Here is a 20,719-nt window from a genome sequence, read left to right as displayed (position 1 = left end):
CCCAGGACTCACTCCAGTATAACTTTCCAAAGAAGTTTTATTTAATTCTGTGGGAGCGCTTGAATTTATGCCCCATTAAAGTTCCTTTTTGAAAATTACAAGCTGAAGCCACATCTAACAATTATGACGTTCTCTGGATCCCACATACTTCCTAAAAATGGAAAACTCATTTCATAGTCACAGAGCCAAATAAAAAATATGACTTCATTTGAAATGCCTAATTTTTAAAGTAAATTAAGTGATTTCAGGTGGTTTAATTTTTTTTTTTTTAAGATTATGGCATTCTATAAACACTGGACATGCTCTGAAAAGACTCTCTTATAAAGACATTACATCTGAGAATGGAGACCAAAATCTTTTCTTTTCCTGTGAGGTTTGCTTCTGCACTCAAATTTAACTCTCAGATTTTTTTTTTAGAACCAAGGTCAAGAATAGAGCCTCTTAATATTTATGTTCTTACTCATCTTTTATTACGCCACAGAAAAAACAAGTGGCGTTAGCTTCCGATTTCTAGACTTAGTTACATAATGACTTTGGGTATGACTATCATGGATGAGTCAATCAATCATTTAACAAACATGAGTTCCCACTATGTGCCAAATAGGATCAAAGTTCTACAGAAACAGGTCATGTGGTCACAGTTATATTGAAGATCAGGGTTTCAAGCTTCCAGTCACATCAAATACATAGCTGAGTTGAGACACCCTGAACACTGCTTACTTTTGAAGAGAAGTGTCCCCTACTTTTTACCTGGTTTTTGCAGAGTAGTGGTTGGGGAAATACCCTCTGACATGAATAAAAATACCAACCCTGAAATTTTCCACAGTTCCTACTGGGTACTGGGATCTCTGGGCTTACGCTTTGAGGTCTGTGGAAGATCCTCCAAGGAGCAAGGTAAAATCTAGGACTGCAGTCTTTGGGGGGGTTCTTGTGTTCTAGAGCAAACACGCAGTGGGGGTGGGGAGGAGTGGGGGTGGGTTGTCCCCTCTCAGAAAATTCTGCAGCAACGAGGGCCCTGTATGGACAGCTAAGCGTGATGCCTGCCAGAAAGTGCTGCCTGACATTCAGAGCTATCCATGACCTGGCTCTGGCCTTTACAGCCATCACTGCTCTTCAGACATTCTAGTCATCTGATTCTACTGACTCAACAGAATTTCCTGTTTTCCCTTACCTGTCATAGCTTCTTTCCACACCTTTGCTCATGCTATTGTGTCTGGAATGCCCTTCTTCATCTCCATGAAGACTTCTCTCATACATCACCCAACTAGAAGTTTCTTTCTCTTCTGAATTCCCACACATATTGTGCCTCTCTTCTATTGTTCATCACATTTTAACTTATATGACAGTAATCTCATTTCAGCTGTTAACTTCCCTATAGAGCTGAAAGATACCAGAGTCCAGAGTGCAGGTATTATTGATGGTCATGTTTCTTGCATCCTACCCAGTTTTCCATGGTTGTGAAACTGGATTCTGCACAGCTGCAGGGTTCCACAGAGAACAGGGGAACATGGAGACATCCTTCCCCTAAATGTGCTTCAGTGAGATTGGTTCTGAATTCTATTTATTGTGATTTGTGTACTTTTTTTTTTTAAGATTCTGCTAGAGATAGAAAGAAAAACAAAAACAAAACCACCACAGCAGTAGACTGCCAAATAAATGAAAAGAACTATACCCAGTATCTCTAACACTTTTTCGATTCAGATACAATGAAATGCAATGATTAAAAACAAGGAGCAAAGGTTCAGAGTCCCTGTCAATCAAAGAACATGGTCAAAACAAAGGGCCTTTTCTCCTGTCCTGTACTGACCTTTTTACATTAAGATTTGATAGAAGCCCCTGGAGCTTGGATTGAGTTATGTTTAAGGTGTTAAACAGAACCACTGTGGCTCAGATTCTGCTCTGGTGTGTGTCCAGGTACACAGGCACACCTACTATGCTTTGATCCCAACATAACTTCAGGGAAGTAGGAAAGGGTTAAGAAAGATGCTGATGTTTCTTGATGCCTCTCCCCACCGCAACCCCCAAATAAATCTATTCTTCCTTCAGTCTGCACTCCCCCTCCCCCCGCCATAGCTGCACTAATATCCGCTCTGTTGCTCAGGATAAAAGTCTAGGAGTCTTCCTTGATTTCCCTCTTTTCTTCCCTACCCACACCCAATTTATCAGTAAGTACTGTTGGGTCGTTCTGAAGCAGCTCATTTCTCCCTGCCAACCACTGCCACCAATTGCTGCGGTTCAGGGCATCATCATTTTATGCCTCCCTTACTGCGGTGTCTCTTCTCTGGTCCCCCACTGTCTGCCCTCTTCTCCCTATTGTACACCGTTCTCTAGGCAGCAGCAAAAGGCAGGTTTAAACCTCTCGTATTAAAAACTCTCAAGGGGGATCCATGGGTGGCGCAGTGGTTTGGTGCCTGCCTTTGGCCCAGGGCGCGATCCTGGAGACCGGGGATCGAATCCCACATCGGGCTCCCGGTGCATGGAGCCTGCTTCTCCCTCTGCCTGTGTCTCTGCCTCTCTCTCTCTCTCTGTGACTATCATAAATAAATAAATAAATAAATAAAATAAATAAATAAATAAACTCTCAAGGTCTAAAAACCCGAACTCCTAACTGATTAAAAAAAAAAAAAAATCTAGCCAGCATTTCTATTTCATTCCAAAGTAAGCAAATCTGCTCATCCTGATAATTTCCCACTGGGGAGTCTACCTTTCATTAGGAAAGAAGATAAATTAGTAGACGACCCAGCAGAGAGATGGAAGGATCGAGAACATCACTCGAGAACAGAAATGACTTACGGCTTCGGATTTGGGAGGCACTGGAGGTGGAGGTAGGGCGATCTCTGAAGACTTCACTGCTGCTCCCAGAGTTCCGGGGACAGGAAGAGGAGAGGTTGCACATTTGGACCGGACTGAACCTCTAGACGGATCGCATCTGCTCTTCTCGCTCAGGGAACGAGTGAGAGCCTGATGGCTGGGCTTGCCGTCCTCCAGCCAGAGCTCTTCATAAGGAAGTTCTGACCTCCCCGGGATGCCTGCTGATTCCTCACTGGCTTCCGGGAAAAGGTAGTCGCTCCCACTATCACCCAGGTCCTGATAGGGCAGGATGTCGTGGGGAAAGGGGGCCCACTCTCCCCCCAGGTCCCTGCAGCCGTGGAGGTTCACCTCACTGTTGCCATGGAGATTGTTGCCATACACACAGACGGAGAGCCGGTGGAAGGACTGGGTGAGCTCATCTCGGGCATAGCTAAGAGAATTGGGCACGTGGTTGTGGCCAGAGCACCGGCCCTTCTTGGGGCTCTTGCAGTCCTCATTCCAGTCAGTCTTCACATCTCGGACAGCCCGGGAATACTCATCGATGTCGAACTGCTCTTGGCAGATACCCAGCCAGTGATGGACCAGAGTTTCGGGCCACATTTCCCCCTTTACCAAGTGTTCCGGGAGGCTGAACTTGGGGACAGTCAAGTGCAAAGGGAAGTGCATGGGGAGGATCTTGTTGTTCCGCAGCACACAGCAAACCACCACTGTCTTGGTCTGGATGTTGACAAACTTGTAGCGATGCCCCTCGCGGATAAAGTGGAGGTCGTATGGGTTCCTGGGTGGAGGGCTGGGCACAGTCACGTTCACAGGGAGCCTGGTTTTCTCCACGATGTTGCGGATGGTGTGTTCGCCCTCCTGCATCTGAAGTTCCAGGGGACTCCTGGTGCTAAATCGGCCCTTGCACTGGAATGGCAGGCTAATGCTTTCATTGGTCCGGTGATTCATGCAAATGAGGCATGGCATTTTGCCTTTTCCCAGCTTGCTGATGGAATTGAGTTTCCCGATCTTTTTGAAGATTGTGTTGAGGCGTGACTTTTCCTTGAAAGTCTTTGCATACAGGATTTCTGCTTGCCCCATCAGAGTGAGCTCATCTCCAGTACAGAGGGTGATGTTATATACTTCGGTGTCCTCGTTGCATTCACCTGAAGCAACCTGCAATAGGATAAATCAAGTTTTAGGTTAGTTTCCTTTAGTCCATTCCCACAGAAAAGTAGACAACTTGCCATTAAGATACACAAGCACAAATACAAAGGAAAATACTGTTCTCATACTAAATTTAGCCACTCCATTTTTTAAAAAAAATTCTATTCACATGGCTAACAGTAACAAGGAGATATTCGTTTAGACTTTTAAAAACACACATTTTCCTGATGAAATAAGCAGTCTGTTCATTAGTAGAAATTTGAGAAATATGGAGAAAAGACACAAAAAGAAAATAACACCCACGGGCCTGATTCAGAAATAGCAATGGTTAATGGTTTGATAAACATCCTTCCAGTTTCTTTGTCTATGTAGAGTAGCCTATTACATGGATGATTATCTTGGGACATTAATATTATCATTCTATCTCTCCCAGTTATAAAAAAAAATGTTTCCATGAACACCACTATAGAAAATTCCTTACTTTTTTTACTATTAAAGTTTTATGAAATTTCCTAAAATTAGAATTGGGACAGAGGATGTAAAAATGTTTTATTTCTCCCCATTCTTTAATTTTATTATACAAATTATTATTCATGTTCATTGGCAGAAATATCAGAAAATACAGATGTGAAAATGAACAAATTCTATAGTCTTATCACTATCAATGATAACACTTTTATATAAATATAAAGAGAAAAAAATGAGATGTGTCATCTATCTCAGAAATATATAAATATAGGCACACAATTTTGTTGCTTTGTTTCTCACTATATTCATTTTCTTGTGTTTCTACATTGTCAGTTGCAATACTGACCTCATGTATTTGATTATCTGGGCATATGCCTTAATTTATCTGACTAGTTCCTTATTATTAGACAGATGAGTTTTCCCAATGTTTAGCAGTTATAAATAGTACTGTTACGAATTTTTTTTTTTTAAAGTTCAACTATTTCCTTAGGATAAAAGCCCAGAAGTAGAATTGCATGGACAAGGCTATATATATTTATTTGAAAGGTCTAATATGTATTTCCTATTGTATTTCATCAATGTTATGCTTATTTACACTTCTACTTTATGAAATTATCTGTCTCTCCATACCCATTTTAGTAATTTTAATATTTACCAGTATTAAAGGCAAAGTTCACATCCTGCACTTACTTATTCACATGTATTTTGATTTATAACTTTTTTTTAAAAGATTTTATTTATTCATGAGAGACAAGGAGAGAGAGAGGCTGAGACACAGGCAGAGGGAGAAGCAGGCTTCCCGCAGGGAGCCCGACATGGGACTCGATCCCAAGACCTGGGATGATGACCTGAGCCGAAGGCAGATGCTCAACTGCTGAGCCACCCAGGCATCACTGATTTACAACTTCTTTAAGTGCTCAAGGTTTTTTTCCCTATGTAGCAAACATTTTCGAAATTTTCCTTTGTAATTTCATTCTTGGGCAGTATGCTTCTACTAGTTGAGATGATATAAATCAGTGGTTCTGAGTTAGGGGTGATTTTGCCCCCACTCCCCAGCCGCTGGGAACACTTGACAATGTAGGAGACATTTACTTATTGTCATGGTTGGTAGAGGCCAGGTATGTTGCTAAACATGTAACAATCAACAGAATAGCCCCTCACAGCAAAGAATTATCTAGTCCAGATTTCAGTAGTGCTGAGGTTGAGAAAAATTTAGGTAAATAACCAATATTCTCTTCTAATATTTTGATGGTTTCATTTATTAACTATTCAACTGACTTAATTAAAATTTCTTTGATGGACTACTAAAGGTAGAGATCTAATTTTAGTTGTTTTTTTTTTCTTTTTTTAAGATTTTATTTATTTATGCATGAGAGACCTACAGACAGGCAGAGACACAGGCAGCGGGAGAAGCAGGCTCCCCGTGGGAAGCCCGATGTGGGACTTGCTCCCAGGACCCGGGATCACGACCTGAGCCAAAGGCAGACACTCTCAACCACCAGGTTCCCCAGTTGTTTGTTATTTTTTTAAAGATTTATTTACTTATTAGAGGGGAGGAGAGGCAGAGAAAACAGAGACTCTTAAGCAGAATCTTCTGAGCGCAAAGTGATCTCACAACACTGAGATCACCACCTGAGATGGAGCCAAAAGTAGGATGCTATGCTTATACCACTTATGCACCCCAACTTTCGTTTCTGAAACAGTTAACTGACTGTCCAGTATACTTCTTAAATAACTGTATCTTTTCATCACCAATTTGAAGTGCTACTTTGATCATGTACTAAATTTATAAAACACATACACTCATTTGTATACTTATATTTGTATCTACTTTGACGTCATTTATCCAAATGACCTTTCTATTTTCTCATAACTATACTATTTCAGTTTCTACATCTTTATCTTCCGTTTTCAGATCTGATAACAAAAACCCTCATTTGTGGTTATACTGACTCAAAAAGTCTTTGGATGGCAAGAAACAAGTAAAGTCAAAAGTCAAGTAATAGTCCAAAAATATTTCCACAACAGTGAACCTCCTTAATACATATACATATGCAACTTTAAAAAAATGACCAAAAATCCCGCAGAAAAACAGATGAAGTCATGAAAAGACCAATTCATAAATAAAGGTGCACAAGACTTCAAATCTATGAAAGGATGTTCAACTTCTTTTATAATTAGAGAAAAGTAAATGAAAATTACACCAAGATACCACTTTTCATCTACAACACTGATAAGTATTCAAAAGCCTCACTCAGTTGGTGGGGCTATGGGGAAACATACAGTCTTTTTCATAGCTTACCAGCAAAATGCAATGCAAAATGATACAAGCCCTATGGTGGGGAATTTGGCAATACCTAACCAAACTATGCATGAGTTTATCCCTCATCCATTAAGCAATCCTACTTCTAGGAAATTACCCAAAGACATTCCTCCAACAGTGTGAAAATATAAATGCATAAGGTTATTCACTGTAGCATTATTTGTATTTGCAAAGTCTTAGAATCAAATCTAAGTCTTGCAAAGTCCTAGAATCTAAATGCTGAAACATGAGAGACTGATTGAATAAACTATGACAGAAACACAAAATGTATTATGCAAAAAAAAGAACAAGAATGATGCATTCAATGAATTAACAGGAAAAGGACTTCCAGGATATATTAAGAAAAAAAAAAAAGGCAAAGTGCACAATAGCTTATACAGTATACTACCTATTAACTTAAAATATTTTATTTATTTATTCATGAGAGACACGTAGAGAGAGGCACAGACATAGGCAGAGGGAGAAGCAGGCTCCCTGTGGGGGGCCTGATGTGGGACTCGATCCCAGGACCCCTGGGATCACGCCCTGAGCCAAGGGCAGATGCCCAACCACTGAGCCACCCAGACATCCCTACCTTTTTATTTAAGAAGGGAAAATCTGGGCAGCCCCGGTGGTTCGCGGTTTAGTGCAGCCTTCAGCCCAGGGCCTGATCCTGGAGACCTGGGACTGAGTCCCACATCAGGCTCCCTAAACGGAGCCTGCTTCTCCCTCTGCCTGTGTCTGTGCCTCTCTCTGTGTGTCTCTCATGAATAAATAAATAAATAAAATCTTAAAAAAAAAAAAAGGGAAAATCTGTATGTATTTTGTAAAAAGAAAAAAAAGGACTAGAAGAAAAATAAACCAGAAAACAATGAAATTGGTACTTAAGGCAGGGAGGAACCTAGTGGGAGGGAGGAAGCAGTACCATTTTGAGTGTACCTAGCTATAGAGTTTTGATGTTTAGGAGGTAAGCTAATGTTCTAACATACTCAAAAAATAAAATTAAGTCAACAAAAAGTTACAAGAAACTGAAAGCTAAATGCAAATGTAAACAGATGAATCCAAGCTTATTTCAAATGAATAAACTAATCACACAGGGGACAGAGACAGAGAAATCATCCAAGTAACTTTAAAATGCTTTGACTAAAAAAAATAAAAAATAAAAATAAATAAAATGCTTTGACTACAAATTGCTAGAAGGGAAAAAAACACAACAAATACTACTATGTCCTTTTGGTTCTTCTGAAAAAATATTTTATTCATTTATTTGAGAGACAGTGAGAGCATGAGTAGGGGCAAAGGGAGAAACAGACTCCCTAGTGAGCAGGGACCCCAATGTGGGGCTCGATCCCAGGACTCTAGGATCATGACCTGAGCGGAAGGCAGACACTTAACCACCTGAGCCATCCAGGTACCCCAAATACTGTGTTCTTTTTGATAGATTCATTTTGCATATGAGAGTGGTACAGGGATTCTGAAACAACTTTTACGTATATTGTAGAAATAAACCAATGAGTAAATGTATTCTTTTGAGAATCAGAATTTTCACTGTGGAGGGAAGACAGAAACATGGAATTAGGAAAGGTAAGAGAAAACTCCATTGGGCTGACTGAAATTGGAGATACTGGCATTAACTCATAATTTTAGGAAACTATACATGCACACATCTATTACTTAGCTTTGTTCTTTCTAAGGGGTTAGAAGCAAAGACTCCCATTATTACTGAATATATCTCGAGCCCCAAACCATCTTCTATGAAAAGGCTCCTTGGAGAAATGCCTGATTCCAGGACTAGGGCAGGAAAGGTACAAGATGAGTTTGGAACATTTTGTTGTGCCAGAAAATAAAGAAGTGCCTTAAGATGACAGGAACATGTCAAAAGGGCGCTGGAGCCGGCCTGAACTGGCCTCCACTGGCCAAATCTAAGACAATCTGAGCACCACAATACATAAAGACTGCAATGAATCTGCTGAACAAAGTAGGAATGTCTAAGTCCATACTGTTAACAAAAATATGAAAAAATATGAATGAGTGAAAACAATGGGGGAACAGCTGACAAATATAGACAAGCGGTGGGATTCAAGATTGGTACATTCAAGAAACATCAATGAATGCTAAATTTATAGGACTAGTGTGACTCAAGAGTAGGTTATGTTGCATGGTCTTAAAAGTGTCTTCTCTCAGAATACTTATTGACTGCAAAGGGAGGAAAAAGTAACTACACAGTGGAGAAAGTCGACAATACCTTGACCAGGTGATCAGATTTATTATAACCAGACAGATATCCCCATGTGCGTACCTCTGTGTGATTCCCTGGGAAGGTCAGGACCTCAGTTACAGAACACTCCACCTAAAAATGCATGACTAGAACTTAATTACCTACTCATGAAGAAATATCAAACAAACTCAAATTGAGAAACACTGTTTAAAATACCAGTACATATTCTTTTTTGTTTTCCTGGTACATATTCTTTAAAAACATCCACGTGATGAAAGACAAGAAAGGCTGAAGAACTGCTCCAGATTAAAGTGAGTTAAAAACAAAATGCAACATAAATGCAATATGCAATCCTGGAAGGGAAAAAAAATGTTATAAAGTACACTTTGATGGACTGTAAAGGAGTATCACATCATTGCTAACTTTCCTGAATGTACTATTTTTACATAGGAAAATATCCTTATTCTTAGGAAATATACACTGACGTATTAAGGGGTTAGGGTATAATGTATGTAATTCACTCTGAAACGATTCAGAAAAATGTAAGTTGTCTGTCTGCATGTGTATGGGGGGGTGGGGGACGATAGAACAAATGTGGCAAAATGTTAAAAGTTAGTGAATTTGGTATAGTGTTTAGAGAGATCTATTATTTTTGCAACAATTTTTTAAGACTGAAAGTCTTTCAAAATAAAAGATCAAAACATGACAAAAGGAAAATTTTAGATATTTTTGCCTATTTTTCCAGAGGAACTTCACAATCATTTTGTCTATGGTTTGCATTAATAATTTTATTGAAAGTGCATTTACCTGCTGTTTTGGCAAGGAGTGACATCATCAAAATATTTCTAAATAGGCACATGGCGATTCTCATCATTTCTTGATATCTTTTATTTCCTGTATTAGTAATTAAGTTTGCCTTCATTATCAATCCCTGAACAGTGCTGCTCATTCACAGGTGTTGCATATGGTTTGTTGTTATTACCTATGACCAGCAACCTACCTCACTGTAAGAGTTTTTTCCAGTTGATTATCTTGGGACTGACTCTTAAGTGATTAAATCTTATGTAACCAATGCAAAATTCATCTTCATCTTTTTGTTTTCATCCCTTCCCTCTGACAACACTGTGGCGGTGAGAATGTTATTCCATATCTTAATGTGAATTATGATCAGTGTTTTAATATCAAATATGAGAAATTCATTGGTTTGAGATGGATTTTTAAATCATATTAGTAATGTGTCTTACCAATTCTAGTTTTCTAAAGGTTAATATGAAGAAATTTTTTATTTTTTAAAAAGATTCCATTTATTTATTTTAAAGAGAGAGAGTGCGAGCAGGGGAAGGAGCAGAGGAAGGAGAGAGGGGGAAAGATAATCTCAAGCAGAATCAGTGCTGAGTGCAGAGCCTGACATAGGCTTGATCCCACGACCCTGAGATCAGGACCAGAGCCGAAACCAAGAGTCAAACATGTAACCAACTGAGCCACCCAGTCATCCTAAAAAAATGTTTTTAATCAGATACCATTTCTCCATCCAATAAAATAGTCATATATTTATTAACTTTGATGTCCTGGTTTTGTATTATAATAGTAGATTCCCAAATATTAAAACAACCCTACATGCCTGAAATAATCTCTATATGACCATGGTGTGCTTAAAATTATATTGCATGATTCCCTTTGATACTATTTTATTTATGACTTATGTATCTTAGTCATAGGTGAAATTAGTCTATAGTTCTATTATGTTATCTTTACCAGGTTTTAGTACCAGGCTTATATTAAGGCTGAGATTAATTTTTTTTTTAGATTTTATTTATTCATTTGAGAGTGAGAGAGACCAAGCATGAGTAGGGAAAAGAGGGAGAGGAAGAAGATTCCCTGCTAAGCAGGGAGCCCAATATGGGGCTCCATCCCAAGACCCTGGGATGACCTAAGCTGAAGGCAGATGCCTACCAGACTGAGCCACCAGGTGCCCCAATTTTTTCTTTTACGTTAAGGAAAAAGTATCTGGATAAAGTGGCCATGTTCATGTTATTTACTGAGCAGTAATCATCAGTATGTGTTTAGAAGATGTGGCAGTGAGAATCATTGTAAATAATTTCTCATGCACTATTCTAGGTCATTTCTATATAATTTTAAACTCTGGAACAAGCAATTTGTCAATCCACATTAGTGCTCTAAAAACAAACAAACAAACAAATAACTCTGCTGTTTCCATAGTGAAGTGCACTTCTCCGTAGCAGGCATTATCAGTACATAAATGGCAGCACAGTATTATTTTAATGGCACTTCAGGCTCCTATGGTTTAAAGTCCATTTTAGGTGACTCAGATTAAGTGTTATTAATATTATTTTTAACGAGACCTTAACTTAACTGTATTTACCTTCAGACTCAGTATTCACTGGGGCTTCTATATTAGAGTTAAGTTTAGGAATCTATATAAATAATTTAATAATAAATAAAGACAATTTAATTTTTTATTTGGAATAATTCCAGACTTGCAGAAAAGTTGCAAAGCTGTATACCTTTATCTAACTTCTATTAACATTCCACACAACCATGGCACATTATCATAACTAAGAAATGAACAATAATACAAAACTATTAGCCACAACGTATTATTTGGATTTCATTATTTTTTTCCACTAATGTCCCTTTTCTGTTCCAGGATCAAACTAGGATACCACACTACATGCAGTCCTTGATTTTGTGAGATTCTGGGTTTTTTTCTTGTTTTTATGACCTTGACAGTTTTAAAGATTTTTTTTAAAGATTTTTTTAACCTAATAAATCATTTATAAATTACAGTCATTGGAACATATGAGGGCTGACTTTCTTTTCCCACAGGACCTGTAACTTCAAGGTTTCAGTTACTTTATTCCTGCTATTCTTGTTGACTTTCGTCACCAAGAGTCCTTAAAAAGACTCATTTGCATTGGAGGACAATCATCATATGGTTTCATTCATATGTAGAATATAAGAAATAGTGAAAGGGATAATAAGGGAAAGGAGGGAAACTGAGTGGGATAAAATTAGAGAGGAAGACAAACCATAAGACTCCTAACTCAGAAACAAAGAAAAGGTTGAGAAAGGGGAGGTGGGTGGGGGGATGGGTGACTGGGTGATGGGCACTAAGGAGGACACTTAATGGGCACTGGGTATTATACTATAGGTTGGCAAATTGAATTTAAATAGAAAAATTTTAAAAAGACTCACTTGCTATTACTTCTAATTTTAGTTTAACCCTAAGGATAAGCTTCTATTTTTAGCTAGCTTCTAGCTATGTTCACAACAATACAAATCAGAGGTCAGTAAGCTACTATGTATAGTCCAAATCAGACCTACCATCTGACTTTGTAAATAAAGTTTTATTAGGACACTCCTGTGTCCACTCATTTATGCATAACTTATTTCACTTGACAATGATAGTGTTGAGAGTAGCTGCAACAGTAACTGTATAGAGCACAAACTAACATATTTATTCTTTGGTCCCTTTATAGAAAAGTTTGCTGAACCCAGGTATAGATGAATGAAAAGAACTATAGCCTTTGGAAGCGAATTGGGCCAATACGATTCAGTTAATTACAAGTGAAGTTTGAATCTGCTTTCACAATCGGGTGACCTAAGGAAAAGCATTTTGCTTTCTTGAGCCTCATTGTCCTCATCCATAAAATGAAAACACCACTTTGTATTTCACAAGCTTAGTCAATATATGTAAACAACTTCCCACAGTGGTAAGCTCTCAATAAATGGTGGCCATTCTTGTTATTATTACTTTTATAAACAATAAAAACATTTAAATTCTTTTAAGTTTTTTTAATTTTAATTTTTTTTAAAGATTTTATTTATTTATTCACGAGAGACAGAGAGAGATAGAGGCAGAGACACAGACAAAGGGAAAAGGAGGCTTCATGCAGGGAGCCCGACGTGGGACTTGATCCCAGGTCTCCAGGATCACACCCTGGGCTGAAGGTGGTGCTAAACCGCTGAGCCTCCAGGGCTGCCCTATATTCTTTTTTTAAAAAAATCAGCTCTACACTCCCCAACATGGAGCTTGAGCCCATGACCCTGAGATCAAGAGTTGCATGCTATACTAACTGAGTCAGACAAGTGCCCCCAAAACATTTAAATTCTTTAAGTAGGCGCCAAGCCCAACGTGGAGCCCAACATGGGGCTTCAACTCACGACCCTGAAATTTAGACCTGAGCTGAGATCAAGAGTTGGACACTTAACTGACTGAGGCACACTGGTACCCCAATATTTAAATTCTTAATAAATGTTTCATATTGCCTTTCACATCTCTGTATGTATGTTGGTTTCTATTTCTATCCACTACTGTTTTTAAGCCCAAACCACTACTTTAAGCATTATCCTTTCTTCTGTACTGAGGAATTGCTCAAGTTTTTATTCACTGTGTTATCCCAGAATAAAACTTAATGTCAGAATAGGGCTTGAAATAACCTAACAGTTATGTCCCAAAGGAAGTGAACATATTGAAATGATTCAAAAAAATATACTGTTTTAAGATAGACTAGTCTCCAAAACGCTCAGATGCTCTGCTCTACTTCCTTTCTGGTGAAACTTTGCAAACAACTTGGCAGTTCATCCATTTGGATCAGGATGGAGACAGAGATGTTGAGAGAAAAGGTTCTCATGAGACTTGAGAAACACACACACACACACACACTCACTCATACAACAAACTACTTTCAATTAACATACAGGGAGCCAACCCTGCTTCTCAAATGTGAAGGAATAACAAGGCATATGTTTTTTCCTAGCTCTTTTAAATCAATACTTAATATACTTTTCCTAATTTACTTTTATAAACATACACCTTATAGAATGAAGAGATCATACGGTCTAGTGAGTACCACACACCAGATGAGCTGAAAGAGAATGTCTATGCTGCTCAGGAGACACCAATCAGACACTACGTGCACAGATGAAACAGATCAAAATTATCCTTACTAAATGTCACTCTCTGGGCACATTCAATAGTTTTGTCTATGTTATTGTGTATGTGTGTACTTCTAAAGGAAGTTACTCCTACTCCTATACATAAAAATGCATAACATATGTGAGTACAATCTGTAATTCCATGTTCCCAAACCTGATGTCATCATTAAGGCTGGCAATTAGTTCTGCATAAATTATGAGACTAATGTCCCGACCGATCTTGTGGTCACTGTCAGTGACAGAGGAAGAATCTCATAAATAAATGTTCTTCCTTTGGCAGTTGAGCCAAACAGTCTCCTCTGGTTTCCACAGATGTGATTTATTTGCATAATTTCTTTCCTTTTTTTATTTTTTTTAATAGCAAAAGAAACAATGCGTTCTGCCTAAGTGCTTCGGTATGCGTGCCTGGTTAACATTTCCAGTTTCAATGTTTCCTGAGAGGAAGTAATTCAAAGTGTGTTATCTAAACAACTCTAATAGGTCTAATCCAGGAAACTATCAGGATTTGACTGTTCGTAATACCATTCAGAATTAATACCCCATGGTCAAGCAACATTGTAAAACACATATAAAATTTTATACACACGCACACCCACAGATGGCTTTGGCAACAGATAATCTGTTTTCTAAGAACAGTTGTTCTAAAGATCAAACATGTAATAGAGGTTAAAATTCCAACTCTTGAAAAAAAAAATCAGGATTGATCTGACAGCTAGATTAAATAACTAATATTTGATTAATATCATTTCCTCCAAAGCTTTAATTTCTGCAACTCTCTCCTTTGGGAAAATGGCAGAAAAGGAGAAAAAAAGGGGCATGAAGAGTTAAGATAAATGTCAATCCCAAGTATCTCCCTCTCTCTTTTTAAGCAGGAAATAGGGCAAAGATGACAAATACAATGGCAGTGATTTAATTTGTGAGCAGAGGGCTTGCAAACTGATAGTTTTTCAGACAAGGTCTCAAAACCTTAGATGACGAAAAAAAAAAAAAAAAGAAAAGCAAAACTCCTCCCCCCTAAACACCATCAAAAACAAAAACCCACTGGCTATCTTCAAACACTAAAATAATTAGCCTCACAATTGTATACAATTTATCATTCTCAATGAATCCTGAAAATAAAGGACATCTGACTCATGGTAAAGAAAACATGCAATTTTAAACAACTGGAAAGTAAAAATAAAAATTGACTACCTCCAAATCCATTCAATCTTCATTTTAAAAATTTGTTCTTACATCTGACAAAATTCAGGTTGCACAGTAATCGATAATTTCTGATCTCTCTGGAATATAGCCAAGAACAAGGCAGTGAGTTAAAGGTCTCTGAGCAGGCAAAAAGATGGGATGTTGATATTAGGGCTTATAGAAAAGCCTTTTAGGGCCATAAGTCAGCACACTCACTCCCCTATAATCAAAATTCCATCCAACCTGGTTATCAGCCCACAGGATAATAGAAGTGGAAATTAAAACTGGAAAACAGGAGTGGTTAATTAAGGCAGGTATTCTAACCAATGTAAGAGGCAACAAACAACTGGAATGGAACCATAAAACACCCAGTTCTCAGGGTGTATGGTCTCTCCATATAAAGACAAAAGTCCTACACATTTCAGGAGATGGAAAGAAGTTTCACTTTTGTTTAAATGCTTCTCTTTAAGACAGCAGTAAAGTATTATACATTTTAGGAAACTGAAATGAAATTATAGTTCTTTGGACAGAACTTTTGATAAAATTCACAGCTCTCCCAAAAGCTGGCTAACTAGAATTACTTGTGCTCTAAATGTGCCAGCAAGGAGGTAGAAAATGCCAGAGCAAATGATCCCTATTCATTTTGAAACCTCATAAGAAAAACCCACCTTTCTGATTATTATAATCTTACAACACGCAGAGGAGATGCTTTTTCAGAACTGTCATGACAAACACTAGGAATGGTATTTTAAATTAGGAATGGTGGTTATGCCTGAACTACACTCTTAAAACCACACACACATGCACAGACACACAGACACTTCCCCAAAGAACTCTAATGTTTCAGCACCACTATTTTCTATTACTTTACAGGATGACCATAGGATGGCCGACAGATGCAGAACAAAGTCTAGGGGGCACATTGTTTTCGCCTAAAAGATAAAATGATCAGAAAGATGTCAGAGAATAAAATAATTATGACAAGAGGAGAATCACAAGCAGCCCCAAACCTCTCTATTAATGTATTTTCTTTTCTTTTTAAAAAATATTTTATTTATTTATTCATGAGAAACAGAGAGAGAGAGAGAGAGGCAGAGACACAGGCACAGAGAGAAGCAGGCTCCATGCAGGGAGCCTGACATGGGACTCGATCCCCGGTCTCCAGGATCACGCCCTGGGCTGAAGGCAGATGCTCAACCGCTGAGCCACGCAGGTGTCCCTATTAATGTATTTTCAAGGCCCTGTCTGTAGTTGTTGTTAAAAGGAGTAAAGAAAATAACATGACATATGTTTAATTTGTTAACTACCTTATGCATGGAAATAAGATGCAGTCTAACTAGTTGGTAGAAGGGGAAGAGCTTTATTTCTTCTTTTTCTGATGGTAACTTAAAAAAAGATAACTAATAGGTTAAGATAAAAGGCACATGAATTGCCTCAAATCTGTGACTTGTGGTGGTGGTGGTGGGGAACCAGCTGATTCTCAATAACTTGGAAGCTTTGGAAAAAAAAAATTCCAAAGTTCAGTATTAAGTTGCACAGACCACTCACCTTAAAATTTAGAACTCTTGCTTATTTATTCCATGGTGCATTATTACCATTTTGATGCATCTTTACCACCTCTTCATGCAACAATGCAAGAGCCCAACTGTATGTAGCCTGGTTTCTCTGATAATACTAGTTAATACTTAAAAAAAATCTGGGTTATTACTTTACAGAGGTATTTTTGTTGTTTTCAAAAGGGCTTGTTTTGATACATGCTACACTGATATTTATAGTAAGTTAACTTGTAGGATTTTCTTTTTTAAATACTTGGCAGCAGGAAAAATCTAAAAATCTGTAAGTATAACATTCATAAAAGCTTCCCAGTCCTGTGTATAAGAACATAGCTGCTTCCAAAGTACAAAAGACAGAAGGATTTGATTGGGTAATAATTATTGAACACATTTATTTAGATTTTTAAATAAGAAAATGAATTAACTGTGCAAGCTATTGTGTCAATGTGAAAGGATATTCTGATCACAATCGTGAGTCTTATCTCACACCCACAAATAGCATTCAGGGGAGCACAAAGATGACCTGACTGAATCAGGAGACCTGGCTTTGCTGCTAAGTAGTTTTGTGGCTTCGTGTGAATCAATGAAGTCAGCTAACATCTGTTTCTTAGTTTTCTATTTGTCAAAAGAAGAAGTAGGGCTCAGCAGTGTGTAAGGGCCCTTCCAGATCTAAAATATGATGATTATAAAAACTCTTGTCTGTAAACTTCCTTAGCTGTGCTGGATTATTTATAATATTTTATTTTATTTTTGGTCATGCTTTGCAGTATTGAGAAGCTCAGCATCATTTGAGTTCTCTGAATCTTACAGGATTTTTTTTTTCCTGTTAAAAAAAGACAACACTGCAATCCTTCTCTCATTAGGACAGCTCTGCCACTAGACACTGCCACCCCTGCCAAAAACAGGTGCCAAACCCAGTAATCACGAGCTGATATGCAGGTGACAGGAATGTGGGCTCAGCTCTTGCCCCAGACCACATGGTTAAGAGGTTGGTGTAGGCAGAAGCAGTGACTATGTTCCAGGTAGGCCTGAAATCTCACTATTCCCCAGTGAGGCATTTCCCCCAGTTGAGACAATACAAACTTGTTATTTTGCCTCTGGGGAAAAATCTATGCTGGAACAGCTGAAACCTTGGACCTCACTAGCTGGAATGAAAATAGCAACATTATAGCATCCAGATTAGGGTATTTGGACTCTCTCTGACTTGAGAGCACTAATTTTAATGCAGAAAGCTTTTGAGTGAGAGCCGTGAAGTCAGAATACCTCTTACGCACTTTCAGAGACTGGCGAGTTACCCAATGCCAAATTGAAGGCCATCTTTTCTTCCCTCTGCTCACATCTCGGTAAAGACAGAAGTGAAATTAAGACGTAATTTGTTAGTCATTATTTTGATGGCAGAAAGTATATGTGTGGGAAAATTTCTCATTATTGGGCTTTAGTTCAAAAGGCTGGCAGACATCTGAAATAATTCACTGGGTACCAGTATAATAAGTTTCCAAAAAAGTATTTGAGGTGAAGGGGTATTTTGAAACAACAACAACAGTTACTATGTACTGAGTTTTTAATATTAAGTCCAGGGTACAACGTACTAAATAAAGAGTAAGTGAAATAATCTGTGGTGGGAACTTTTTTTTTTTTTTAAAGGCAAAACTTAGTATGATTTTATGTTCTGAAACAGGGGTTGGCACACTTTTTCTTATAGGGCCAGACAGTAATGATATTAGGCTTGTGTGCCATATGGTCTCTGCTGCAACTACTCAATTCTGTTGTGTTGTGGAAGCAGCCACAGACAGTGCACACATATATGTATGGGGCGGCTGTATCCCAATAAAACTTTATTTGCAAAGTAGGCACCTTACCTAAGGCTGTAGTTTGCCAACTCCTATACAGGCAACTTGCAAATCACTTTAGTGCATTACTTCATTTAACTCTCATTAAAAGTGTCTGAGGAGGGTAGAATCACCCCTGTTTTGTAGGTGATGACACCTTAGACTCAACGGGTCAAGTGACCTTTCTGTGGTCATAGTCCAATGCCTGGACCTGGGGTATGAACTCAGCTCCAGATGCAGAGCCTGAGCTACACTATACAGTCCAATCCGCTCTCTAGTTCACGGCAGCTTATTTAAAAAATGGTGCATGCCTAAAAATTGTTTGTGCGGCTATTTTTCTTATTCAAACGTAGAGGAATGAGATAGCCAGCTGAAATAGGACATCTTCTGACTCTGGAAGTAAACATATGATAGAGATGGTTGATGATAAACTAAAAGAAATAATTAAGAAAGAAAATGCCTATTACAGTTAAAAACAAATATGCAGGGGAGCCTGGGTGGCTCAGTTGTGGGTGTCCCACTTTTGATTTCAGCACAGGTCATGATCTCAGGATTGTCAGGTCAAGCCCCAAGTTGGTCTCCATACTCAGCAGGGAGTCTTCCTGAGATTCTCTCTTTCTCCCTCTGCGCCTCCCCCATGCTCATGTGCTCTCTCTCTCTAAAATAAATAAACAAGTCTTAAAAAAAAAAACAAATATGCAGTAAAGCAAGTAAATAAAAACAGAACTCTCACCATGGGAACCAAAAACTGGATGGATAAACGAGACTATGAAAGAGGCAAGTGACTGTGTTTTAAAAATATTGAATCCCATTTGCTTAGGAGGAATTGGAACCAGTGTACACAAATGATGAGCAAGAGGCTACCTGTCCACATATTCTTTCATCTCCTTGACCATCTCATCTACCATTTTCTGTTCCTACCACCTTAGTTACCCACTCAAATGAACATACTTAGATTTACTTTTGTCTGTTTTTAGAAGTTTATTTATTTAAATAATCTTCACATCTAACATGGGGCTGAAATTCACAACCCCAAGATCAAGAGTCACACGTTCCCCCAACTGAACCAGCCAGGCAGCCTGGACATATTTAGGCAGAGCGAGAAGAAGGCTCCTCACTGGGAGCCCAATGCAAGACTCAATCCCAGGACCCTGGGATCACAACCTGAGCCAAAGGCAGACATTCAACCACTGAGCCCCCCAGGTGCCCTGCACTGTAGGGTTTGTAGCAGCAACCTTGTCCTCTGCCCACTGAAGCCAGTAGCACTCACCATTCCTCAAGCTGTAGCAATCAAAATTTTATCTTGACATTGTCAAATGTCCCTGGGAGGAAAAAAAAAAAAATCACTCCTGATTGAGAACCACTGATGTAGATGAACTCAGCCAGTTCTATGCCTTCAAATGCCATCTAGGAGCTGATGAGCTCCAAACATATACCCCAAGTCCATTCCCTGCCCCAAGCTCCAAACTTATACACCCAATTGCTCCTTGATCTCCTTATTTGGAGGTAGTATTTGTACTTGTATATTTATTGTCTGCCACTTCAATTGAAGTTAATCTCCAGGGTCTGCATATTCACTATTCATTTCCAGTGCCTAGACATACAGAAGGTGCTTAAAATATATTTGCTGGTTAAAGAATTAAACATTTAACATATATTAATTCACTTCATGCATTAAATCAATGATGGGGCAATCAGGCAGATAATTTCAAACACATCAAGGCATCTTTTAGAGACATATTTAACTTCAAGATAAAAGGAATGATTTGTTTTTAATTTTTTAAAAAAATAATCTCTATGCCCAACTGGGGCTTGAACTCTTGACCCCAAGATCAAGAGTCACACACTCCACCAACTGAGCCAGCCAAGTGCCCCGAGAATGGCTTATTTTTAAATAAATTTATGAACAGTACTAATCCTATTTATCAAAATTTTAGTTAAAATTCTGCAACAGTCTTAAAATTCACATTATAGAGTTCCCAATCTTTCAACATCTCTGTTCTACTCCATGTTGTTACTATGCTTCATTTCTATTTGTTATTATTATAAGCTTATAGGACTACATATATATACCTATCTCTTTCTTTCAAATAATAATTGTGCCTTTTGACTCCCAAGATGCCAGTTAGCTGCCAATTCTTAACTGCAAGTCATTTCTTTAGTTGTTTATCCTCTCGGTCTAATTTATGCTCTATTTGAAGTGGAGAGTAAAAGGTGAAATTTTGCAAGGAAGTCTTAATTCTGCTATCAC

The 20,719-nt window shown here is 38.3% G+C and overlaps 1 protein-coding gene across 3 annotated transcripts in view; it reads right to left on the bottom strand.

The window, feature by feature from the left end:
- The window catches only part of GAREM1 (GRB2 associated regulator of MAPK1 subtype 1), a 207,270-nt gene that overhangs the window by 18,565 nt on the left and 167,986 nt on the right, over nt 1-20,719 (bottom strand). For all 3 annotated transcript variants that reach the window (XM_055323994.1, XM_055323995.1, XM_055323996.1), the window contains exon 4: nt 2,794-3,966. In XM_055323994.1, coding sequence (XP_055179969.1) covers nt 2,794-3,966 — 1,173 coding nt within the window. The remainder of the gene's footprint in view (nt 1-2,793; nt 3,967-20,719) is intronic.

The sequence above is a fragment of the Nyctereutes procyonoides genome, unplaced genomic scaffold (genome assembly GCF_905146905.1).
Source record: "Nyctereutes procyonoides isolate TBG_1078 unplaced genomic scaffold, NYPRO_anot_genome, whole genome shotgun sequence".
Classification (NCBI taxonomy): Eukaryota; Metazoa; Chordata; class Mammalia; order Carnivora; family Canidae; genus Nyctereutes; species Nyctereutes procyonoides.
The sequence above is the reverse complement of the archived record's forward strand: the minus strand, read 5'-3'. Positions and strand labels throughout refer to the sequence as shown.